Raw genomic sequence first — 23,762 nt, 5'->3', positions numbered from 1 at the left:
TCCATTTTCGTGCGGTGTCCTAGGTTGTCGAGCAGCAATGGACAAGTTGACAATTTCAAAAAAAAAAAAATTAAGAGAGCGAAACCTATAGGACTCTTAAAATTCCATGACAGTTACGACTTCCGGACTTCCATTAGATTGGGATTTTGTACTTCCAAGAATTAGGAACTTTGAACTTCCATCGATTTAAATCTTCTGAACTTCCATAATTTGAAGATTTTAGAATTCTTTAAGCGAAGTGGCATTACAGTATTGTGCCATTTTCCGTATTATTATTGTTGGTGACTCCAAAAATTATTTAACCATAACATACTTTCGTCCTACATGGCACTCTCTTACAATTCGTTCCTCCTTTTAGATATTGTTTAGAGGTAGTTTGCGGAATATTAAATATGTTACTTCTTCATGTCAAAATATGCACAAAGACAATTGGTGTTCGATCATTTCAGACTTCCAGTCCATGGTTGCATCTAAAAAAAATCATAAAATAATAATTTTTTTATATTAAGTTAAACTTATTTTAGGTGCAATAATACATAATTTGACTGACTTTCATAAAAAAAAAAGCCTGTGCAAGGATTACTTGTTTAATCTTAAAAAGATCTTCTGATGAATGAGAATAGTGGATCGATAACGCTAATGATATTGTCTACTCCACGTACGTTAAAGATGATTGGCTCCTTCTTTAATTTGGCATTGAGATTTTTTAAAACATCAGTCTAGCTCTAGATATAGGAGATTTGAAATCTTTAAGATTTTCTTATATCTATTATACAATGATTTAACATACAATAATGTTAATAATTTAGCAATTTTTTATCAACAAAATATAGGAGTTTGCAAATGGTAAAATCTGTGCCCAAATTAAGAAAGAAAAAGATGATTGAGAGACTGATTAGGGGGTCTAATCACATTTATTAGAGCCATAAATACAGTATTAGGGGTAATTTTGTACAACAAATAACAAATATGGTGTATTAGTCAAATAGAGAGTGGAAATGGCCCCAGTCTTGTAATTATCATCAACCATAATTAAGAAAGTAAACCCGAATAAAATATAGATGCACCTCTACCATAAGAAAATGATTATTTATAGTTAGTTTTCTCAAATCATGCTATATATATATCATGTCAAGTATTTCTTCGTCTTTCTCACATGATCTGTGTGAAGGCTAATTAGCAATATCCAACTTCTACCTATACAAAAACGACATGATCTTTAATTTCTATATTTATGATTTTTCCTGATAGCAAATAAATTATTATTTTAATTTTCTCACATTATTTGTTGTTATTTTTCTTTCACTATTCTTCATTATTTTTATTTTTTGTGCGATAAGGTAAAACCTCTTTTTTTCTTTTAAGTTTTGTACTTTCTGGATCAAATTTAACTATCATACAATAGGTTACTAACTTATACAGATGTATGTTACACATGGAACTTCGGTCAGACTATGATGGAAGATTAATTCATCCATGAAAAATGTATTGGAAATTAAAATTATAATACGTATAGACAATGGTTAAATTCCAGTAATTGAGCATGTAATATTAACAGTAGCATGGATTATATGGATATTACAAAATAATTCAAACTAAAACTAATTTCTATGTATTAGAAAATTGAGAAAACTATAGCAGTAAATAATAATACTTGAAAATTTTCAAAAGAAAACATATTTTGATTTCTTTCTTCAGACATCTCAATAGATATAGTTTGATGAATTCATATTTAGCAGAGAATGAGTGAAGCAATAGTATTCTAAACGCTTCTATCGAAATTAACACCGGTGAATAAAATTTTATGTTTTGCGGCAAAAGAATTACCACAGAGAAATTCATCATCAATGGTTGCCATAGCCTGTCATCTCCTTTGCATCACCACATGACTCATGTAACAAAGATGCATGGCTCCACAACTTCATATATGACCAAAAACATTTCACTGATTTAATTTCAAAGCATGCAGGGCACTGGAAATCGCACTCTTTAATTTTATTCTTAAGAATTAAGTGTTGTAGTGCTTCCTAAATTGTTATTTCAAGCGTTCAATTAAGTGCAATAGTTCTACTCGATATTATTGTTAAATAATAGCAAAAGCATTTTATTTGTCCATTGAGTTTTTCTTTCACATCATTTGTAAAAATTATAATTGGAATTGAAATTAAAAATCTCAATTAGTTAAATACACTTTAGTAATAATTGCGCAAACTTTCATTGTTCCACTGGTATTTTTAATTTTATATTGTAAAAATTAGAAGTCGAAACAAGGTTAAAAATCTCGTGTAACTACTTAAATACATTTACCAAGGACATTACTTATTTTAAGTCAATTAAATGGGTTAGAATGATAATCTTATATATAGTATAAGATTATAAATGTAAATGTCCAGATAAACAATTGTAATTGTATATGTATAATCATGATTAAATTAATAAATGCATATAAATCATTACATACTTAATAATTTTAACATGCAAGCAAAAAATTCTTAATTTTAAAAATATAATCTCAAATTTTTTTAAGAAAAAAATACAATTTCTTAAAATAACATGTCTATAAAAAACTTTTCGACATAATTAGTAATTAAAAGAAAATTTTACTGATACGCAATAAGTTTGTTTAAATATTGAGTAATTTTGAAATAGTAAAAGATAAATCTATTTAAAATTTTTCAAAACCAATAATTTGCAAGAATAATCTATGACAATAAATGATTTGCACTTCTTTTCTTTACAAAATACATGGAAGTGGTCTATTACAATTTTTTAGAATTTGATATTTAAGTAATTATAATATGTTTTCAAAGTAATATCATTTTCTTCATTCATACTTAGTATTATAATTCATTTTCGGTTATCATTGTATGCACTAATATCTGAATGATTTCAATTTAAGAACATATAAAACTTAATGAACATTTCAATGAGTAATGTCAAAATTTTTAAAAATTCATCTAAAAATAACTACTCCATCTAATAACCGTGCATAGCACGGGCAAAAAAGCTAGTATATATATAAAGTTATATCCCATGCAGTTAAGAGGATTAGAGAAGTAAATGTCAAGATTATATTGGGTCACAAATGTCAATGTCTAAATAAGATTTAAGATTAAACTATCATTTATGGGAAAATAAGTAAAATTCTTGCATTAAATACTTTAGATAGTAAGACAATTAAAACTAAATATATAACTATAAATGAAATTAATATGACATATATCTTCTAAAAATATTAAAAAATTTAAAAGATAATAATTGAGAGTCATAATTTTCCTAAAATTAAAAATGGTCAAAAAATCATGGAAATTTAGAGAGATGAGGATTAGTCGGAAAATCGAGAAAATTTAGAGAGTTGAAGGTGAGCCAATGGAGCTCCCACATCTCGCACTTCAACCTTTGTATATTATATATTGATTAAATACATTAACTAGTAAGATAATTAATAACTAAATATATAATTATAAATAGAATTAATATGACATATATCTTCTCGAAATATTAAATTTTTTTAAAGATAATAATTGAGACCCATAATTTTTCAAAAATTAAAAATGGTCAAAATATCAAGGAAATAAATTTGAGAGCTGAGGGTTAGTCGGAAAATGGAAAAAATTTAGAGAGTTGAAGGTGAGCCAATGGAGCTCCCATGTCTCACGCTTTAACTTTTATATATTATGTATTGATGACCTCCATTTTCTCCATAAATAGCACACTTTCTCTGGCAATTCTCATGTCAAACTATATTGTGCTTAAATCACACTTCCTTTTCCCTCTTGTCATCATGAAAATTTTCTACATTTGTCCTTGTCCCAAGGCTCTTACCAAGCCTTTATATTAGATTTTCGCCTGTACATTAGATTCCTATGCTTTTCATCAGTTGTAAAATTATATATCACAAACAGGATTCAATCAAGATCCATATATGTCTCCCATTGATATAATTCCCATGATATCCTGCAAGTGTGTCTATTACTCTACTAGTTTAGTAACGTACTATGTCTCATATATTTTATGAGCATCATAAGGTACATACTAATCTCAATCCTTCCCCCATTTTATTTATAGTCAATATGAATGCATATTAATAAGAGAAAAGAGAAAACGAGATAAGAGAGGGAGGGTGCATGACGGAATCGAAGAAGAATGCTCCCCTTGTTTGGATGATACATCAATAGTAGCTTATAAGAGCAAAATAGTAAAAGTACATTTTAAATTATTGCATTCTCATGATTATCTCACATGGATTTAAATTGTACTAACTGATATTAAAGAGGGTGTAGCTACCGCAGTAGCGCACACGTTCACAATGTAACAAAGAGGTTATACTCATTATGAGATTACTTGTATCAATTTATTAGCTTTTAGAATTTTTATTTCATTTAACTAGACTCACGTGTCTCTGTCGTAACCAACAAAATAAAAATTATGCTAAGTACTCATAACTAAAAATCCAATGTGCGAGAGAAGAAATTGGGCAAAATAATGAGGTGGTGGCCAGCACCCTCGCCCCGTCGCCCCTCCCTATTATGTCTATTGCTTCTTTTTTATTTTTAAAAATTTTAATTTAATTCAAAAATATCATTATATTTATTTTCAAAAAATTTGGGGTACCCATGTCATTACACCTTGATATCCTAATCATAAACCTTCCTATGCACCAAACATTTTATTAGGATATTTTTAATCCTTAGGATTTATCCTCCTCCTATATTCTATCTTCTCCGGTCGAACAAACGTGGTGTTAAATTATTCTAATTATTTTGATTTGATTTTGCGATAAGAAAAGAAACAAGGCAGTGGCTGCTATCTTAAAGATACTTTGATCATAGTTATATATGCATTATTGTCTTCGGATTAGTATGTCATGAAATATGTATACATTTATTGGAAAATTTTATTTGTTAATATATCATACAATGTATTGTAGTGTATGCCTTACCCTCGAAGAATGTGTTGACACTCTTGATATTCAAAATATATAGAGTATAAATTCAATCTATTGGTTCTTTAAACCGGGAGACAGTGCATATCCCAAAAAATGTGGACTATCAGGAATGGACATACTAAAATGAAAGAAACTCGAAGAGTAAATTGATAAGAAACTGAGGGTCTTAAAAAAGGGCGTGTCGTGATGCATTCTCATATCATAAGGAATCGCATAACATAAAATCAAAGTTACTAGATATATGTATCTGGGCGATGCTAAAGGAGAATAATTTCACGACAATTATATCATAATTCACCACATTATTATAATTTTATATTTCAATTTTTTTGTCGACACTTTATCTAATTTTCTTAAAAATCATGTTGACTCTCGAAAATCATGTGCAGCACATATTACTGTTCTTCTATTTTACTTTAATTTATTTAATTAATTTTTGCTATAGAAGATACACCTTCACTTTTTCAATAATAAAATTTGGCAATTTAAAATTGAGAACCAATTTTTTTAAATGTATTACTTTGTGGTCATTTCATAGAATTTTTTCTTGAAAACATATTCTTTTTTTAAAAAATAGAAATAACAGTTCAATAAAATAAATAAATAATATTTTAATAGAAAAAGGAAAAAATCTGTTAATGTTTTGTAATCTTGTATTAATTGATTTTGTTAAAGAAAGATCCACATTCTTTTTTTGATGTGCAATCTGATATGAATGATGCACTTTCACTTCTCTAATATCGATTTCACAAAATAAAGTCAGGGGCTAATTTTTAAAAAAGGTTATTTTAGGGTCCTTTCACGTATTTTCTTGAAGGAGTCCAACATTGTAAGGGAACAAAATTAGAAATGTTTAAGAAATGTGGATTAGTTCAGACGATTCAACGTTATTCCTCTTAAACAAGGGCTCAAATTTGAGTATCGTGAATGGAAAAAATTCACGATTGGGAGAGATTAATCCCCTAGTCAGTCAACCTTACTCAAACTGGATTAGTAAAAATCCGTTGAACTTCTAGTTGAGACTAAAAAATTAGAAAATGTAAATAAATAAATAAGTAGTATTATATTAAGGATCCATTTGGTTCATGAAAATTTAGAGGGGAATCGGAATCGTAATGGATCATTCCAATTGTTGACGTTTATTTTGTACGGAGAATCGATTCCTCCATACGAGGGAATCATCCATTCCCTGGGGGACCCATCGAATGATGCGGGGAATCAAAAAATAGAACGATTTCTTAACAGTAAACACAAGTTAACTATGAGTAGAGTAAATCTTGTCCATTCAACAAACCCAACAAATTGAAGATACTACCTAAAATATATAATTTATTCAAATTTATATATGTTTTACACGAATAATTATTGAGCCGCAACAAGACCTGTTCACTATTCACTTGACATATTACTAGTATCTACGAAATGATGAAAATTGATTTTGATTCCGCAGACGATGAACCAAATAGAAACAATAGAATTGAATTCTGATTCCGTATTAAACCAAACAAAAATGAAAATTTATCATTCTGTTTCCAATTCCGTCACATTCAGCTTCATTCCGTTTCCGTTTCCATTACCGGACCCCGAGCCAAATGGGCCCTACGATAAAAGGAAAAAAGAAACTCTTGAGTATAAAAGATGCACATTCTTTTCTTGATACTCTGATATGGAAGATATACTTTCACTCTTATATTAAACTTTGAAATAAAGATTACGAGTCAATTTAAAATATATATATATATATAAAATATGTATATTATTTTAAGGTGATTTCATGAATTTTTTCTTGAATGAACTCCAAATTGTAAAGGAACAAATTCAAGTGTCGTGAATTGAGAAAATTCATGATTGGACGAGTCGTACCCCTTAGTGTGCCAACATTACCCAAACTAAATTAGCTGAGATTGATTGAATTTTTGAATATCAAGGTGGAGATTTGGAAAAATTAGGAAATTTAAATAAAGAAAGAAATAATATTATATTAATAGGTAAAAAAAATGCTTGAGAGGATAAAAAAGTGGTCCACTCTTCTATGGAGAGGATAGACCAGTTTTTATTTATTTATATGAAGAATTATTTATGAATAGTTCTAAATTGCAGTCCTACCTATAATACATCACATGGATGAATTATTCTAATTGTTGTTGAGGAAATGAATTCTAGCGAAAGGATCTTTCGAGCTCGCCATACCAAAAGGGTCTGATCAGCAATGCATTCCGATTATTCATTTCCAATTCAATCGAGCTAGTCTACCGAAGATCAATCGGGTCGAACCGAAACCCATCATTCGTGGGCCGGGCTTTATTTCTGAGCTTTAGGCCCAGCCCATTTTCCGTGGGCTTTCCCCTCTCTCTCTTCTCCGACTCCTCATCATCTCCTGAAGTTTCTCTCTCTACTGACCCTTGCTTGCTCGGTAGATTACTGATCCCAAGACTCCGTTGCTCCGGCCACTGTTCCCCTCTATCCCCTCCCCCCCAATCTCCGACGATCTCCGATCTGCAGCCGCTGCTACTCCTTCCGCCCCCTGCAGCCGCTGCTACTCCTTCCGCCCCTGCAGCCGCTCGTGCTATTGCCCGGCCGACGTGAACGAGGTAAGCAATTTTCACTGTAGGGTTTTGCAATTCGTAGATTCTTGTTGGGAGTAATCAGCGGAAGAATCGATTCGCAATCGTTTGCCTGATGATCCCAGCAGGAGGCAAATGCTCCGGAATCGCTTCCATGACTTGTGAATAGACTGCCTCGCTTCGGAACGGATTGTAAGGAACATCCGGCGATCTCGGTGGGGTCAACTGTCCCCGTTTGCCCCCACACTTCGTCTCCGTCGCTGAATGTCACTGTTCTGGATTGTCATTCGTCAACTAGCTGAGATTGAAGCAATGGTAATTGTTTCTTGAATCTATAGCCAATGGAGAATAAAGTTGGTTCTGCTTGATGTATCGTCCATGGACAATTCTTCTGATAGTAGCTCGTTTATCTGCTTTTTACTGCATTTGATATTCATGTCTTGTGATGGGAAGTTTAGATGCTGAGATACAAGTTTGGTATTCCTATGCTAATCTGCCTCCCGAAGTGAGGACTTGGATCGTTGATTGAATAGCATTGATAGGACTGGAAAGGGGTTATCTTTGTTTGTACGTTGTATGCACAGCTATCTGCATCTAGTTTATAGTAGCAGCAGGATTGTTCGTATAGTAGAGTTATCCTTTTTTTTGTTGTTGTTGCGTTCTTGGCGTGTTTCATTTGTTCATACTGGTAAATTTCTTGTCAGAGAGTAGGGAATGGCGGGTTATAGAGCCAGCAATTTGCTCTGTTCAATCTCATGGTAAGATATTATAATAACGCTGAGAAAAGACTGATCTTCTGCAGGCGATGTCAAAGAAAGTGATTACAAGGGAAGAGTGGGAGAAAAAGCTTAATGATGTAAAGATCAGGAAAGAGGACATGAATAAGTTGGTCATGAACTTTTTGGTAACTGAGGGCTACGTCGAGGCTGCAGAGAAGTTCCGAATGGAATCTGGCACAGAACGTATCCTCTGTGTCTTCTTTCTGTCATTCTGGTATTTCTGTGCTGTTACAATTGACTTTTTTCGTCAAAACCTGTATTTATCTTATTGATAAACAGCAGATATAGATCTTGCCACAATTACGGATCGTATGGCTGTTAAAAAGGCAGTTCAGTGTGGGAACGTGGAGGATGCCATTGAAAAAGTGAATGATTTGAATCCTGAGGTGAGGAATCATATTAATATATCCGTGTATGCTACTGGAATTTTCTCTTGCATTTTAAATTTTCGTTCATGGTTGTCAGTTAATGTATATTCTAGATTTACTACCAAGCCCTTTTGTGGATTTACTTGTATATAAAAAGATTTATTTAACTTTAAAAAAGAGTCAGTCAATTCAGGTCCTGTAATTGCTTCTTTTTAGATATCTTGGTATTGATTTATAAATGAGATTTGTCATGAACACACCATATGGAAATCAGATGTAATCCCTATATACTTTTTCTAATGTATTTCTTCATTCATATCTTATCATTCTGAGTTACTCTTCAATTGTTTCTGTACAGATATTGGATACAAATCCACAGCTCTTTTTCCATCTTCAACAGCAAAGATTGATAGAACTAATTCGTAATGGAAAAGTAGAAGAGGCTCTGGAGTTTGCCCAAGAGGAACTTGCTCCCAGGGGAGAAGAAAATGTATTGCTCATTCTGTTCATTCTTTTCATGCCCAATAGCTATCTGTAGATTCACATGCAAGTTGTCCTTTGGTTGTGTTTATTTCATGGCCAGATTGTGTTCTTGCTAATGTTGTAACTCTTTTAGTTGCATGTCATAAAACCGCCATTACCTACATTTTTTTTTTCTTCACAGCAAAGCTTCTTGGAAGAGTTGGAGAGGACCGTTGCATTGCTAGCTTTTGAAGATGTCTCCAACTGCCCTGTTGGTGAGCTTCTTGATATGTCCCAGCGCCTGAAGACAGCTAGTGAAGTGAATGCCGCCATCCTCACAAGCCAGAGTCACGAAAAAGGTTAATTTATATGACACTCTTTATTTTCTCCAGGGTCTCATGACAATGTGAAAGTACTTATTCCGGTATTATTTGAGCCGACTGTATTGCATCAGGAATAGGATAACCATACTTTAAAAATGTGGACTGAAGCTAGAAAGACCAGTTAAGAAAGTGAACCGATTGATGGGTTGGTGTGATCAGTACTAATAGTTCAGTCATTCTTGAGGAACTCAACTGGGATGATTTCTGTGAGTGCAGACCCGAAACTCCCAAGCCTCTTAAAGATGCTGATTTGGGCGCAGAACCAACTCGACAAAAAAGCTGCTTATCCTCGGATAAACGACTTATCTACTGCTAAGCTTGAAGATCCCTCTGTATGAGGTGCGAGTGATTTGCCGCCTTCAAAGGATTCAGTTCCCTTTCATCATCTCCATTTTCATTGGCGATTAAGCTCTTTTAGATGATACATTTACATCTGTACGTGATGCTTTTTACTGGCCATCTCCTTAATGTACATTACTTTAGAGGATTCCGATTGCCCTTTCTTTTCGTGGAAGACTTCCCACTCAGTTTCCTTCACATTCACATCTGTGTAAATGACAATATGTTTCATAAAAAATTTGATCCATTTCTCGCAGCACTTTTCCCTCTCCTCTTGCTGTTTGGCTAAAACCGCGGTATGCATGACCGGGTACAAGGCCGATATTGCACATTGCAGCGACTAGATTTTTAACTTCGACATATCGGCCAGTCTTATCATCTTTATCAAGAGTAAATTGGTCGGTGTCGAATCAAGATCAGTGAAATCCTCAGTTGCCTTCACTGATATAGACTAGCTCGATATTGTTAAATGGTGGGGATTTGAACACGAAAATCTCCTATTGGAATTCATAAGAGCAGACTACTACACAAACAAACACAGAGCAAAATTGAGCTACTTTCTATGAAGGAATGGAACCGAAGTTGCCCTCAAAAATCAAGAAAAGAAGGCAAGAGAAAGGAACATATATATCACTCTGGTTCAACCCAAAGAACATAAACCCAAATCCCGCCATTGCCTTCTCCTTCATGGACCTTAACAGCAGCACTTCCATTCCCTCCCTCGCGGGCTAGGACTCTTGCCCCGTCGTCGAAGTTCAGCGCGTAGCTCCACGGGTCGTATCTGAAATTACACTTCTGCCCGCCCCCTCCGCTGTTCTTGATCGCGTTCTTCAATGCCGCTCGGATTCTCCGGACCAGGCTCCTGCCCTGCTTCTTGCTGTACCTGTTGATCCATTCCCAGCTACCAATCAAGCCCATTTCTCTCATTCAACTTGAACTGGTTGATATATATCTTGAGAGTGAAGAACGAATGAATGCTCTGAGGGGGATGTTTATAAAGGGAAGGCAGGCCTCGGCCAGGAGAGGTTCAATCAATCAAAGACGAGATCAGAAGGAGAAGAAGGGTACAGGCGAAGAAGAAGGGGGGCTTCAACAGGTCAGTTGTCTTTCTGCAGAGTCCACCATTTCTGATGAATAGTGCTTTTTGGTTCTGTCTGCGACATCGGGATGCTCAAATTCTCTCTCCCCCTTCTCTTCTCTTGTAGAGAGAGAGAGGGGTAATTACCAAAAACAAAAAAGTGAGAAAAAGGCCGATAGAGACTAGGGAGAGAGAGAGAGAGATTTTTTTTTTAACCCATAAGAAAGAGAGATTTTTTTTCTTTTTGTTTTGGGATGAAAATTGAGGAATCTGTCGAATCGCTATCACAATAACGAATCCCATATTCTTTCGCCCCCTTTCTCCTTCTCCTGCTGCTTACGGATTCCCATTTCCTTTTACTTATCCAATTCCCTATATTCTTTATTTTTCATGTGCTTATCTTTTTCCCCAAGAAAAATCTTTTGTTTGCATTCGTACTCAATGCGCTTCGTGCATTACCATTTAATTTTACTGGTCACTGAGATAAATTCTTAACTTAATTTTGCTTTATGGTTTTATTTTTCGTACTTTCATCAAAAGAAAAGAAAAACAAAAGTTAGAGTAAGTCTTACTATCAAATTATTTTGAATATTGTATTTAGATAATTCGCTAATCTCAGTTATTTGATTTAATTTTAGATCACCTCAATTTTCCATTTGCTCCTGGGTTCAATCATATGAACTTTTATCAACTTCTTTGGTAATCCTTGACGAACTCATTTCAGTGTGCAACGCTTACGGCTTATACGGAATGTACTGCTGAGCCGATATTCGACTTTAGCAACATGCTTTAACACAATTGAAACAAGAGAAAGGAAGAAAGCAAGCTACTACTTATCTTTATTTCTTTTCTACTCTTTTTGGTAGACAAGTGAGTGTTTCCCTTAATTAAAAACTGCAAAATATATCTTCAAATATTTCATGGACTTTTAAATGAACTGAAAAAATAAATAATGAAATTGGAGGATCCAATGCCCAAGGAGGTCTGGTCTGGGGGCAACAAATTGATGGGGGGATCAGAAAAGAAGGTTAAAAAAACTATATAAAAAAGGGTAAGAGAAAAAGCTATAACAATGAAACGTCAATTCAAAGTTCACTTTTTTCGGGATACAAGCTGATTTGTCTCCGATTCCAACAGAAGGCATTTTCTGAAGATACGTTCCTATCAAAATTTGGGATGAAATATATACATAAATATATATATATATATATATACACGTATTTGTTTATGTGCATCCTATCAAAATTTGGAATTAAACAAGTTTGGCAAAAAATGTGGAGAAAATCGTTTGTATCTAGTCAAATTTACATGTTTCCTTCGGTTTTTTTTTTTAATGTTATATCATATAATATAATGATATCGAAGGTACCATAGTGATTGACAATTATCTTTGTTCATATTCTTTTTTTTTCCTGATAAATAGTGGCTATCAAGGAATGAATATATTTTTGAACATTAATTTATGGGTGCAATATCGTGAAATTGGAGAAGTGGTCCTCTGGCAAGGCACTCACTCTCTTTTTCTCTTCCCTTTTGGATTCTCCTAGAAAGCCCTTTTGCTTTCTTTCATTATTCCTTGGTAGCAGTTGGCACCCTTTTGTCCCATTTTTCAGCCCTTACTCCTCGACTTTTTTCTTTTTGCCCCCAGTTTGGATGATTTTTCTATAAGTAAAATAAAATCCAAAATTATGGACAAAAAGAAATATTATCCACGATTATGAAAACTTTACCCCTTAAGAGCTTACTCAGTTTAAACTAAATTAATCGGGACCCATTACACTTTTGAATATCATGTGGTACAAATGGAAAGAAAATTTATTAGTTTTTACATTTTATTTTTATTTTTATGTTTTTATGGCAAATCTTTTTTTTTTCCATGAACAGAAATTAAGAAGTGGGAAACTTATTATTTACACTTCATATTTTTCTATTTTCTACCCAGCAAAAAAAAAATCTATTTTCCATAAAGAGCACCTCTATATTCGTTTTTTCCCTTTTCCCATTTTTGTAAAACAGTTTGGTTTTTCTAGACTTAAAGCCCCCGACCTAACTACTCTCATCGACAGTCCGAGCAGGCGATTGCCCTTTCTATTTACTTACAAGCTAATCATATATATATCTATACATTATGTAAAACTAACTTGAGATCAATAAATGCTCCTCAATAGCTCATTAAATCCTTTTAAAAAAATGCGAGAATTATTATAAAATTTATTATCAAAGTAATATATTAAGAAAACAATTAAATATGAAAATTGATTTAAATATTATTTTCATTCTATTCAAAGTAATAAATTGAGCATGTATAAATAGATTATTACAAGTCACTAATTCTAATTTATGGTCATATGTAAGAAATAAAAGTTCAACGTTTGGAAAATATCAACATCGAAGAAAGCTACTTTGAAAAACATGTTCAAAACAATTAGTATTGTGCAAACTAGATATATGCAATAAATAAATGATCAATTCACAATAAATCAAAACAATAGCTGCGAAATTGTCTCTAATTAACATAATCTTATTTTATAATAATTAAATCAACTTTTACACTGGATTTCTAAAATAATCATTTGCAAACAGTAACTCTATGAACTTATGTTCACAGAAAGAAAAAATTTCAGCCAAAAAAATTGACTTCGGAAGTAATAATATCATTAAATGTTATTTTAAAAATTTATAACTGAATCATTTAAATTTTTCATATTATATTAGAATTTATTATTTGAAATTTGACATTAATATTTCTAAATTCGTATTGTTCTTAAGAATTAAAATTTTCATTAAAATAATAAAATTATGAATCAAAACCATTTGCAATGCACGGGATTGAACACTAGTATATAGAGTAAAATAGACTATGCATGTAATAAATGCCTGAAATAAATATTCCCAATATTGTAAAAAACTAAATTTCATAAATAAAATATTATAGTAAATAAAATATTTTACTAAATAAAAAATATAGTAAAACAAACTACGTCCATAATAAATGCCCGTGATAAATGTTACGTAAAAAAAAACTAAATTTCATAAATTAAATATTGCAGTAAATAAAATATTATTCTAAATAAAATAAATATAATAATGATATAATAATTTTTAAGATACAACAAACAAGTGAAGTCTTAAACAAACAAACAACATATATTTGTATTAATAATATATATATATATATATATATATATATTTATTTATTTATTTGCATGCCGGCATGTGACAATCATTCCACAGAAATGAAAAAATTGCAAAATAAAAAAAGGAAAGAATAAATTGATTGGCATTTCTACTATTTGATGAAACTTGAATTGATAAGTAAAAGTACTTTATTGTGTTTCAAATATCAAAATAATTATAATAAGAAATAATGTTTAAATGTGTCAAAACAAAGATATACGATGTAGATGATATAAACACTACAAAAACTTAATTGATCATGTGTAGGATTTTCATAACAAAATATGCCCTATAGAAAAACTTATGACAATACTATGAACATAAGCTCATAAATAGAACAAAAAAAAAACTTAAAAGTAAGAATATCATAAGTACTCTTTAAATAAAAAGGACGAAACAAACTTTTATTTCAATCACTTAACTTAATATATATGACATATCTATATTTTCAATTAACTTAAATATATGATGCATATTAATTGAAACAATTAGTTTCAAACTATTATTAAAATGACTAATATACTCTCATTTTTAACAAAAATATTAAAGATTATTATTTGAAACTTAAAATTAATAATTATTACTTTTAATTTGAAATCGGTTTTTCATAATATAAATAATTATAAGAAATAATGATTTAAAGATATATGAAAAGAAACTCATGCAACGCATGGGCCAAAGACACTAGTTAATGAGTATAAGACAATTATTGGAACCTGATGGGAAAAAAAACCTCTTAGAATATTATTTTGAATTCCCAATCAATCCTTGATTTCTAACTCTTAGAAATTTAGTTTTACTTTTTCTTCAGTATGTACCATGGTATTCGGAAACCCAACAAGCCCCAATTAATTTAGTTCGAACCGGGTTGACCTATTAAAGGGAAAAAACACTCTCGGCATGGTTTAGTTTTACACTTTTACTTATGGAAAATTAACTCGCCGTAAATACTTAAATTTTACATAAACTCATTTAGAAATGTATTTTTTTTTCAATGATTTGATTTTATTCACTAAAAACAGTAGAAAGTTGAGTCTACCGAGTCACAAAATAAACTAATGTATTATCATTTTCTAAGGCATTTAGTTGAATCAAAATATATAGATAGTGCCCGTATTAAAAATTTAGAGAATTAATTTATGATTTCCTTTGCTTTTGCAAGTAAGAATGTACGTCGAGACTTATTTTAGCTCTATAAGCATTATTTTTCTTATAAATGTACATAAAAAATTATTTATCATGGAAATTTGTGATTTAATGATTCAAGATTATGTTCCGATTTTATTGTCCCTTCATCATATTTATAAAGAAACTAGATCATTTAGCAGCCTCATACCCGATACTTGAGGTGAGATGAAAGTTCCGTTTGGCTCCTTTTTCACCAAAGGTAAATAACATGATTAAGCTTTCGTAGAAAGCATGCGCAATTTCTAGATACTAAGAAAGTTTGTAGTAGGCCAATTGAAAACACATAAAGATTTCCAAGTAACGAGAGAGATGTTCGAGTCTCCTCTAGGAGATGGCAGAAAATGTATCCTATTCAAGTCTATGTATGCGATCCGCTATTACGCTTGATAGGTGGTCGTTGGTCATCTTCAGGGGCGGAGCCAGCATAATAGTAAGGGGGGCAATTGCCCCCCTGAACTTTAAATTTTTTAAAACTTTACCCAAAAAGTATGTTTTTTGTAACATTTTTGCCCCCCCTGAACTTTGAATTTTTAAAATTTTACCCCAAAATTATATTTATTATAATATTTTTGCCCCCCCTCGACAGAAATCCTGACTTCGCCCCTGGTCATCTTTAGTATTCCATTGGGGTTGCGATGATGTTGACCAAATCCAACGGGCCTTGTGGTAGTCATGAGGAATGATCATTTAAAATTTTCTCAGTGTAATATTCCATATGTCGAGCATCCCTTCTTGAGGTTAAAATTATCTAATGGTGAAGCAATGTCGTCTCTCTAAAGTTATTTTGAGTAACTTCTATGAAATAAAATGGAAGCAAGTATTTATCACATATAAAATTTGAGAAAATTAGAATATATATTTCTCTGTCGAAAACAACATGTTCGAAAATGTAATAAATATCAAAGATAGTATAGTAAAGTGGTGCACGTTCTCGACTAGTAACTAAAAAGTTCCGCGATTAATACCCAGGTGGGAATATCCAGTGGTGCACGTTCTCGCCTAGTAACCAAAAGAAGATGTAGCATAGTGACGCATGTTCTTGTATGGTAACCAAAAGGTTTCAAATTCGATACCTAGGTGAGACTATTTATACCCATTTATTAGATATTTAGAATTTCTATTTCATTTAATTAAGTTCATGGACCTCCATTGTAACAAAAAAAAAGTAATAAATTATATCCGCAAATGCGTTTGGTGGCGAAGATAGGACATAATATAAGGGCGGCATTTGATTAGATTCAAAATTTTGTGGATTTTATTATCCCAATCTTATGTTTGAAAAGTTGTGGATAACTTTATAGGATTCGATATCTCTTATCTCTCTATATATATATGTGTGTGTATATATATATATATATGTTTAAAAAAAAAGATTCGATATCGCTTAGCTTAATTATTTAAAAAATCAAAAGAAATTATTTTTTATAGGTAAATTGATTAATGGAAAAATATTATAATCTTGAAAAAAAATAGTTTCTGAAAAAAAATGAATATTAAAAAAAAAAAAAAGAACCAAAGAACAAGGGAGATGGGATCGGGGAGGTGGGGTGGGGTTTGACGCCAGCCACCACATCCCTGGCAAGACCATTGGCTGTACCATAGGTTGCTGGTACAATTTTCTTTGGCTAAATAATAATTTGGATCGAGGCATGAGATTATGGATCGAGGCTTGTCTTCAAATGAGGCTGACGGGACACCTGCTATCTTCTTATCTAGGAAAGGTCCACTCCAGCCCCACCCCTACACACACTTGTGCAAGCCAGAGATTTTGATTTTTGTCATGTGCACTCCAAGTTAAAATGTCAATCCCTCTCAAAGTTAGCTGTAATATCTTTTTAGTATTCTTGTGCATATCTTCACTTGATACTATGCTTTTTTCTGCATGAAAACCTGCCAAAATTTTGGCGCCAGCCCCGTCTGTTTTTAGTCTTGTTTTTCCTCTCTTGTCCATGTCCATCTCCCTTTATCTCCAGGCATCGATCAGTTATTGTGGATTGATGAAATTAAGGAAGTGCCTCGAGAACGTCCTAATAAACATGTTCAATTCAATGAGAAAATAATATTTTGATTAAGCATTGAGGTATTTTCAAGCGATGATTTATAAAGGGACGATTATGCTACTTAGGGTCCAAAAATATGTTATGGATTTCTATCAACATCGCTCCATCCACCAAAGTGATGCAAGAGTAGGGTGGTGTAAATGTTTGTATCTGGGCCCTTCTTTTAAGAAAAATATTGTCGAGGTCCAACTATTTTCAGTCCTTAATTGAGAGAATTTACCCTTTGGGAATTAGTCGAAAATAGTTGGTTTTCCGAATAGTAAAAAAAATTATACAAGATTTTTTTTTAATTAAAAACTCATGAGTCTATAGTACTTTAATAAAGGACATGGTTAGTTTCATGAAGAGTGTTGAATTTAGAACCTCTTAAGGCGAAGGCGCACGTAATTGCGTTACATCCTTTTTTATCACTCAAGAGTCCTTTTAAGATGAGAGAAAACTAAAATCAGGTTTGTAAGGTTGGTTGCAGAGCCCATATTGAGCATGAAATTGTCTTTGTATCCTTGAAAAAAATTTCAAGTAAACAAAATAAAGTAAGTTTCATGACTAGGACAAACCCAATGTCAGGATGTGATCAGTCTCAGATAATAAGTTAAAAATATCGGTAACTTCACTTAAAAAGAAAAAAACTCAAAGCATTAAAAGGAGCATGCCCATGGAGAGGCTATATGTCAAGTTTCTTTAGTTTTATTTTCTTTTGGTACGATTTTTTTTAATACCCTAAAACGCAAAACATCCTCAAAAGGAAAAGACCGTTCAAAAGAAAAAAAAAAAGGTGGTTAATATGTATAGCTTCCTTTTGCTTGTTCAAATAGTGAAGGTTAATTACCAACGTACGTTAATTCAAACGTTTCAACGCTTGTTACTTTTAAACAAAGTCTCAAGTTCGAGTTTTGTGAACGGAGAAAAATTCACGCCAGAAGAGTTTTACCCTTTAATAGATCGATCTGGCTCATTGGACTTACGAGTATCATGGTGCACACCAAAAATTAGTGAAGGTTAATTCCTTATGAATTAAATAATGTTCTTTCTAAATAATAATCTAATAGCAGCGCTACTACGTACATATACATCCACAGTTCCGTTCAATAATATTTCCAGTACAACAGAAGGTTATATGCATTGATTAGGTTTCTTGCAACATGCCAATGTTTATGTTCCACTAGTAAATAGGCGCGTGCATTGCACGCATACTACTAAATATTGATTATGATATAGTAGCAAAATTTTATATTTGTCTTTCCAAAATTTAATTATTTGAAATATGAGACAATAAGTGTATTTTATTTATATATCATATTATGAGAACAATTGATTGAAATATATAAGATTTGTTATCTATTTGTGTTTATCTAATTCATCAAAGAGCAGAATGACCATGTAACTTAAATAGTTTTGCATACGACTCTATTATTTCGTAACTTGTAATGACTGTACAATATTGTTACACTTCCATGATGCCATGAAATTTGTATAGCCCAATATTGCAATTATTATTACAGTAAGAATATTTCTAATATCGCTAGCTGGCCAGTGGCACTTGGTTAAAGTTCATCTATCTCTATTAGTGCTTTTACCTGTGAACAAGACATTAATAATGTATTCATCGAAAAAAAAATAGGCACCGATAATGCAATTTTCGAACAATTTTCAGTTACCTTAATAATTACGGGCTCTCTATCACTACTATACGGATAGAACATTTGGAATTTAAAAACAGATTGAAGGTATTAATCAAATTATCATATAGATATTTGTTCAAAATTAATCTAATTGCATTTCTTTGTTTTTTTAATTTCAGTTATACAATTAGTCTAGTTGCATTTCTTTATATTTTACTAATTGCATTGATCTTTAACACCATTTTGATAAATTCCAATGTTGGCAGAAAATTCTAACCTATAGATTTACAGTCACAAATGTTTCACCAAAGAAAAAAAAAGCTAAAATTGGTTCCACTCCAATATTATCTTTGAATAGCTGCCATTTCTTTGTGAATTTTCTCTCTCCTTATACTACCCATAACTTTATACCTACTAAAATATAAACTGTACATTTAAGATTCAATAAACGTCGCAACTTCATTATTGTTATAGAATGTAAAATAGAGTTTATACAAACTTAACAGCAACATGCACGTGCTTGAGTTGTGTTTCTTGTAAATTCCGATAAAAAAAGTCAATGCAAATAGGTTACCTGTAGAGATATAAATGAACAATATGGAGCATCCTCTATACTCACAAAGGTCAATGAAGGCTATTTTGTTTCACGAAAGGTAAGCTCCAAATCGGTTTGAGGACTCCTTTCAATATAAGATTAGAAGAATTCTTTAAATCAAGTTCTTGAAACCCAGTGTCCGTATGACTCCCATGGTAATATAAGTCCGTAACCAACACATAATTATAAGGTGGAGTTTATATTTCTAGGCAAATTTAAGGGATGGAGATTGAACTGCTGTAACTTTACAAACCTACAAAAAAAAAATAAAAAGGATGGAGGCTTTTTGTTTGCTGGGATGCTTCTATTCTCTCCTTAGAAAATCTTCTCATATTCATTCAGGTAATCAATCAGCAGTCCAGTGAACACATTAGTGAAGACTTCGGCTCAAGGGAGTTGCTAGCCCGGGGACAACTGATATCCATATGCCGTGGTATTGAGAATGTTGTGTAGAAGGGTATTTGTCTGAATAGACCTGGGAGTTTGACCTGCTTTAGGAAAATATTAAGATTGCAAAAGAAAAGATCAACCAAAATAAAACAGAAAATCATGGAATCAATGTTCTTCTGCATTTTTAACTGGGGATTCAATAGGGGACAATGCATTAGGTATAGGTAAATGCAAGTTTTAATTCAGCTTTATCTCTCCAATCAATCAAGAAACCAGAAAGGGCCATTTAGTTTATTACTCCTTTTGATCACTTCAATAATAGTAGGCAAGGAAAACAACCTTATAACACGATATCAACTTTTGATATTTATGCACTTGATTATTATCACATATAGAGATATCAAAATGTACTAGAATTGGAGCAGGGGATTTTCTTGTCACAACATGCAGTTCCATACCACGGTTCAGCCATATTAGTTGATACTTCAAAATTTCCCAAAAGCTCCTGTCAGATAAAAGAGCTTTACATTAAAAAAGGATGCCGAAAAAACATAAATCATGCTCCACAGGACAATGAAACTACTCTAAAGGGGTGGAACCAAAAAAAAAAAACAAACAAAGAAAAGATGCATACTTTGGCAGAACATTTAACAACAAAAGATTACTTAGAAAATTCTTAGCAAACTATCATGTTTCACGCTAGATGCAAGCTCAGACTATTGGAAAAAACAGAATATAAGCTATTGTCATTATTCACTGTTCGAGAAATACTTTTCTTTCATGCATTAAATTGACTCACCTGACATTTTTTTGAAAAAGGGCATCAAATACGACTTGAATATTACTCGCATTGATCACATGGTCAAATAACCTATGTGTTTGAAGAAAGAAATTTCCTCCAAATAATGGTACTTGATCTCTCAAAGAGCTGAAAGCTTTCTCAAGATATATAACTCTCAGAGTGTTTCAAAAAACACAAAAGCAAATAGAATCACAGCATTAGACATGAGCAAACTCACATATTACCAAGGAATCATTGGGAAGCACACATCTTTTTCAAGAATCTTAGGGAAGCGCACATCTTATTCAAACTTCAATCATGATGGCAATCACACTGATTCTAGAGAGAAAGAGAAAGAGAGTGTGTGTCCAATAAGTTGCATTAGAGCTGGGAAAATGTTAGTAAATGTCTTTCGCATAATCCATATGCATATACCTCATCAAAGATCGACTCACAAGGCAGTCCAAGTCCAATGATATCTTTCATATGCTTTGCAGATAACACATAATGAAACAAGGTAAATAGTGGTACAGGAATACTACAAAAAACAGGACATCAGAGAAAGGAATAGAACCTGCAACATAAATCCCAAACAATTAATTGAAAAATCATGTCATGAAGAAAGCGATGCGATGAATGGAGACTGAAGGGTAAATATCAAACTTGCCCTCTGAGAGGCTCGACGTAATGCACATAGCTTCAAAAAGGATTCTTATGCTCAACGTTTGGAGTGCCATGGACAACACTGTAGTAGAAATTTTATACGAGGAAAATTTTATTTAGTGAACCATAGGTAACTTCATGAGGGGATACCAACATGTTGGATAGTTTTTTACAAGCATTATGGCTAAAACAAAATGCAGTGCCCTCCTACACAACACAACATCACCAGATCTTGAATACTCAATAATCATCTATAGAGCAATTTAGGGAAAAAGATGAAATCATTAATCAAATATCAAGTCTCTAATCAAGATGGGCTATGGTAGCCTATCAAAAAGACATTAATCAAACAAGGCCAGACAGATATGAACTAGTTATTTCTCTCTCCCTCCAATCGACTAAAGAGGAAGCAAACTAACAATAACGCTGAATTTGCACACCATCTCTAGAAGAGAGGCACACTTGCAAACAAGAATTCCAGAGCAGAGACTAGAAGCTAAAAGATTTCATGGTTCAGAATATTTACGATAGAAACATCTATATCTACCCTTTCAGTAAAAGGATAATAGTACAAGCAAAAAAGAAAAAAGAAATGCGGGCTCGGAGAAGTTACCACCCCTTGTCATGGCTATTCTAACAGGTCCGAGGCAAATCTCAAGAGTGCCTTGTACAAACAAAAGGGAAAGATCATCAGTCCAAAGGTTGCATCCATTTTTTCAGCAATGCTTATTACAAAATTCATCATTGAGCATATGTAATAAACTTAAGAACTCACATTTGAATCATCAAATTAAATGATTGAAAAACAGGATACCTAGAGAATAGATCCTAAGCCGAACTCTATGAAAATCGTTGCTCTGTTGCCTGCCTCTTGGTTTTTTTTTTTTTTTTTTTTTATGGTCTCACCAAGCTACCCAACAAATAACCCTTACAAAATGTAATCGCAACAATCGAAGGAGCATTATGTTGACCACATGGTGCGCGGAGACATCAAGGGACCAGAAGACAATTTTTCCAAAATGCAAAAGGCCAACGAAAAAAAGAGAAGAGAGAGAGAGGGCATATAAGGAATTAAGAGGTTTTCCAAAGGGCAATTACGGAATAAAAATATGGAAAAACAAGTGAACCAGCTTCACACTTTAATATTTAGTATAGATATAGATTTATATTTAGTATAGATGTTTCTTTCCTCTTCCACCATGAAAATCCTAAACATTAGCCAATAAACAATTGCATCAGATTTGATCACAAGATTTAAAGCTAACAGACAGGGATATGCAAGCAAGATCCTAGGATTTGAGCATGCATTACTATATTTGCACTTTTCGCACGAAAAGTGGAGTAGGGTCGAGGGAGCATTCTTGGTTAAAGAAAATCCTACCTAGCTAGTGCTTGGGAAAAAGCACAGGTTGTCCTTTTGTAGGCTCTCGTGAGTCCACAGGCTATAAGCTTTTTGACATTAAATTATGTTAATTGTTGCGCGTGGATTATCATCCTTCGCAAATTTTTCCTAGTGAGTTTGAAAAATTACCCTAATGACTAGGATTAGTACATGCTATCTTACTGTATTAGACTTATTTATTATTGTCTCACTTGCTAGTTTCTTTTTCAGTGCGTTTTCATATGTATTAGTTGATATGCCTCCATCCTTTTTTTTATTATTATTATATGCCTCCATACTTGAGAAAGCAGGTTTGGTGCACTAGCAAATTAAGAGTTTGCTCTCCAAACTCTGAAACCAAGAGTTTTCAGAGTTCGACTCTCGTTAGTGAGAATTTTCATATCATTATGTTTCCTTCATTTGAGATTGTTTGGATTGGGTTTGAATTGTTTCATTCTATCTTCCGTGTCCAACTAATTGTGTATTAGAAAAAGAACAATTTTAAATAACACCATTGTCGAATGTACAAAAACAAATGTTCTAATAAATAAATATGGGAACAGATATGATAATAATTTATAATCAAAAAATTAATTAAGTATATATATAAATTATCACATCACACTAATTACATAAATTTACTAGCATATCAAAAAACAATATTTTATGTATGAAACTAAGGATTTTCACTTCAAAAAAGAGTGCAAAACAAAAATTTTATATTTGAACAAGATATTTATAATGTATCTTCATATTATTTTGATAGTTAAACATATATGCAATGTATACTAATAAAATAAATAGTTATGTATACACAAGATTTCCAAAAAGATTAGCACAAGAAACTAATTCTACTAAATTAAGGTCACATAAAAAGTATTAAAAAAATGATAACCGGATATAACAAAACATTATAGAAATGTGCAAATGGACAAATATCCGATTAAAAATTAAATTCTCCAAGCAATTAAAAAGATATTTAAC

The 23,762-nt window shown here is 32.3% G+C and overlaps 1 protein-coding gene and 1 long non-coding RNA gene across 6 annotated transcripts; one reads left to right on the top strand and one right to left on the bottom strand.

Moving 5' to 3' along the window:
- Nucleotides 1-7,335: 7,335 nt before the first annotated feature.
- On the top strand, nucleotides 7,336-10,102 carry LOC116205762 (protein GID8 homolog). Of its 5 annotated transcripts, none has more exons than XM_031538425.1 (7): nucleotides 7,336-7,539; nucleotides 7,638-7,827; nucleotides 8,315-8,474; nucleotides 8,571-8,677; nucleotides 9,018-9,149; nucleotides 9,324-9,480; nucleotides 9,721-10,102. In XM_031538425.1, the coding sequence occupies exons 2-7, from the start codon at nucleotides 7,777-7,779 to the stop codon at nucleotides 9,840-9,842; spliced, it is 729 nt and encodes a 242-aa protein (XP_031394285.1). In that variant the 5' UTR covers nucleotides 7,336-7,539; nucleotides 7,638-7,776; the 3' UTR covers nucleotides 9,843-10,102. The 5 variants fall into 5 exon arrangements, with proteins under 5 accessions (XP_031394285.1, XP_031394282.1, XP_031394283.1 ...); XM_031538422.1 differs by having other exon boundaries at nucleotides 8,300-8,474; XM_031538423.1 differs by having other exon boundaries at nucleotides 7,340-7,539; nucleotides 7,641-7,827; nucleotides 8,300-8,474; nucleotides 8,574-8,677.
- Nucleotides 10,103-19,736: 9,634 nt separating this feature from the next.
- On the bottom strand, nucleotides 19,737-22,440 carry LOC116205792. Its single transcript, XR_004156582.1, has 4 exons — nucleotides 22,212-22,440; nucleotides 22,011-22,061; nucleotides 20,412-20,458; nucleotides 19,737-20,051 (listed from the first exon to the last, which is right to left on the bottom strand). It is a non-coding gene; the product is annotated as an uncharacterized LOC116205792 (long non-coding RNA).
- Nucleotides 22,441-23,762: the final 1,322 nt, after the last annotated feature.

The sequence above is a fragment of the Punica granatum genome, chromosome 4, assembly GCF_007655135.1.
Source record: "Punica granatum isolate Tunisia-2019 chromosome 4, ASM765513v2, whole genome shotgun sequence".
Lineage (NCBI taxonomy): Eukaryota > Viridiplantae > Streptophyta > Magnoliopsida > Myrtales > Lythraceae > Punica > Punica granatum.
The sequence above is the reverse complement of the archived record's forward strand: the minus strand, read 5'-3'. Positions and strand labels throughout refer to the sequence as shown.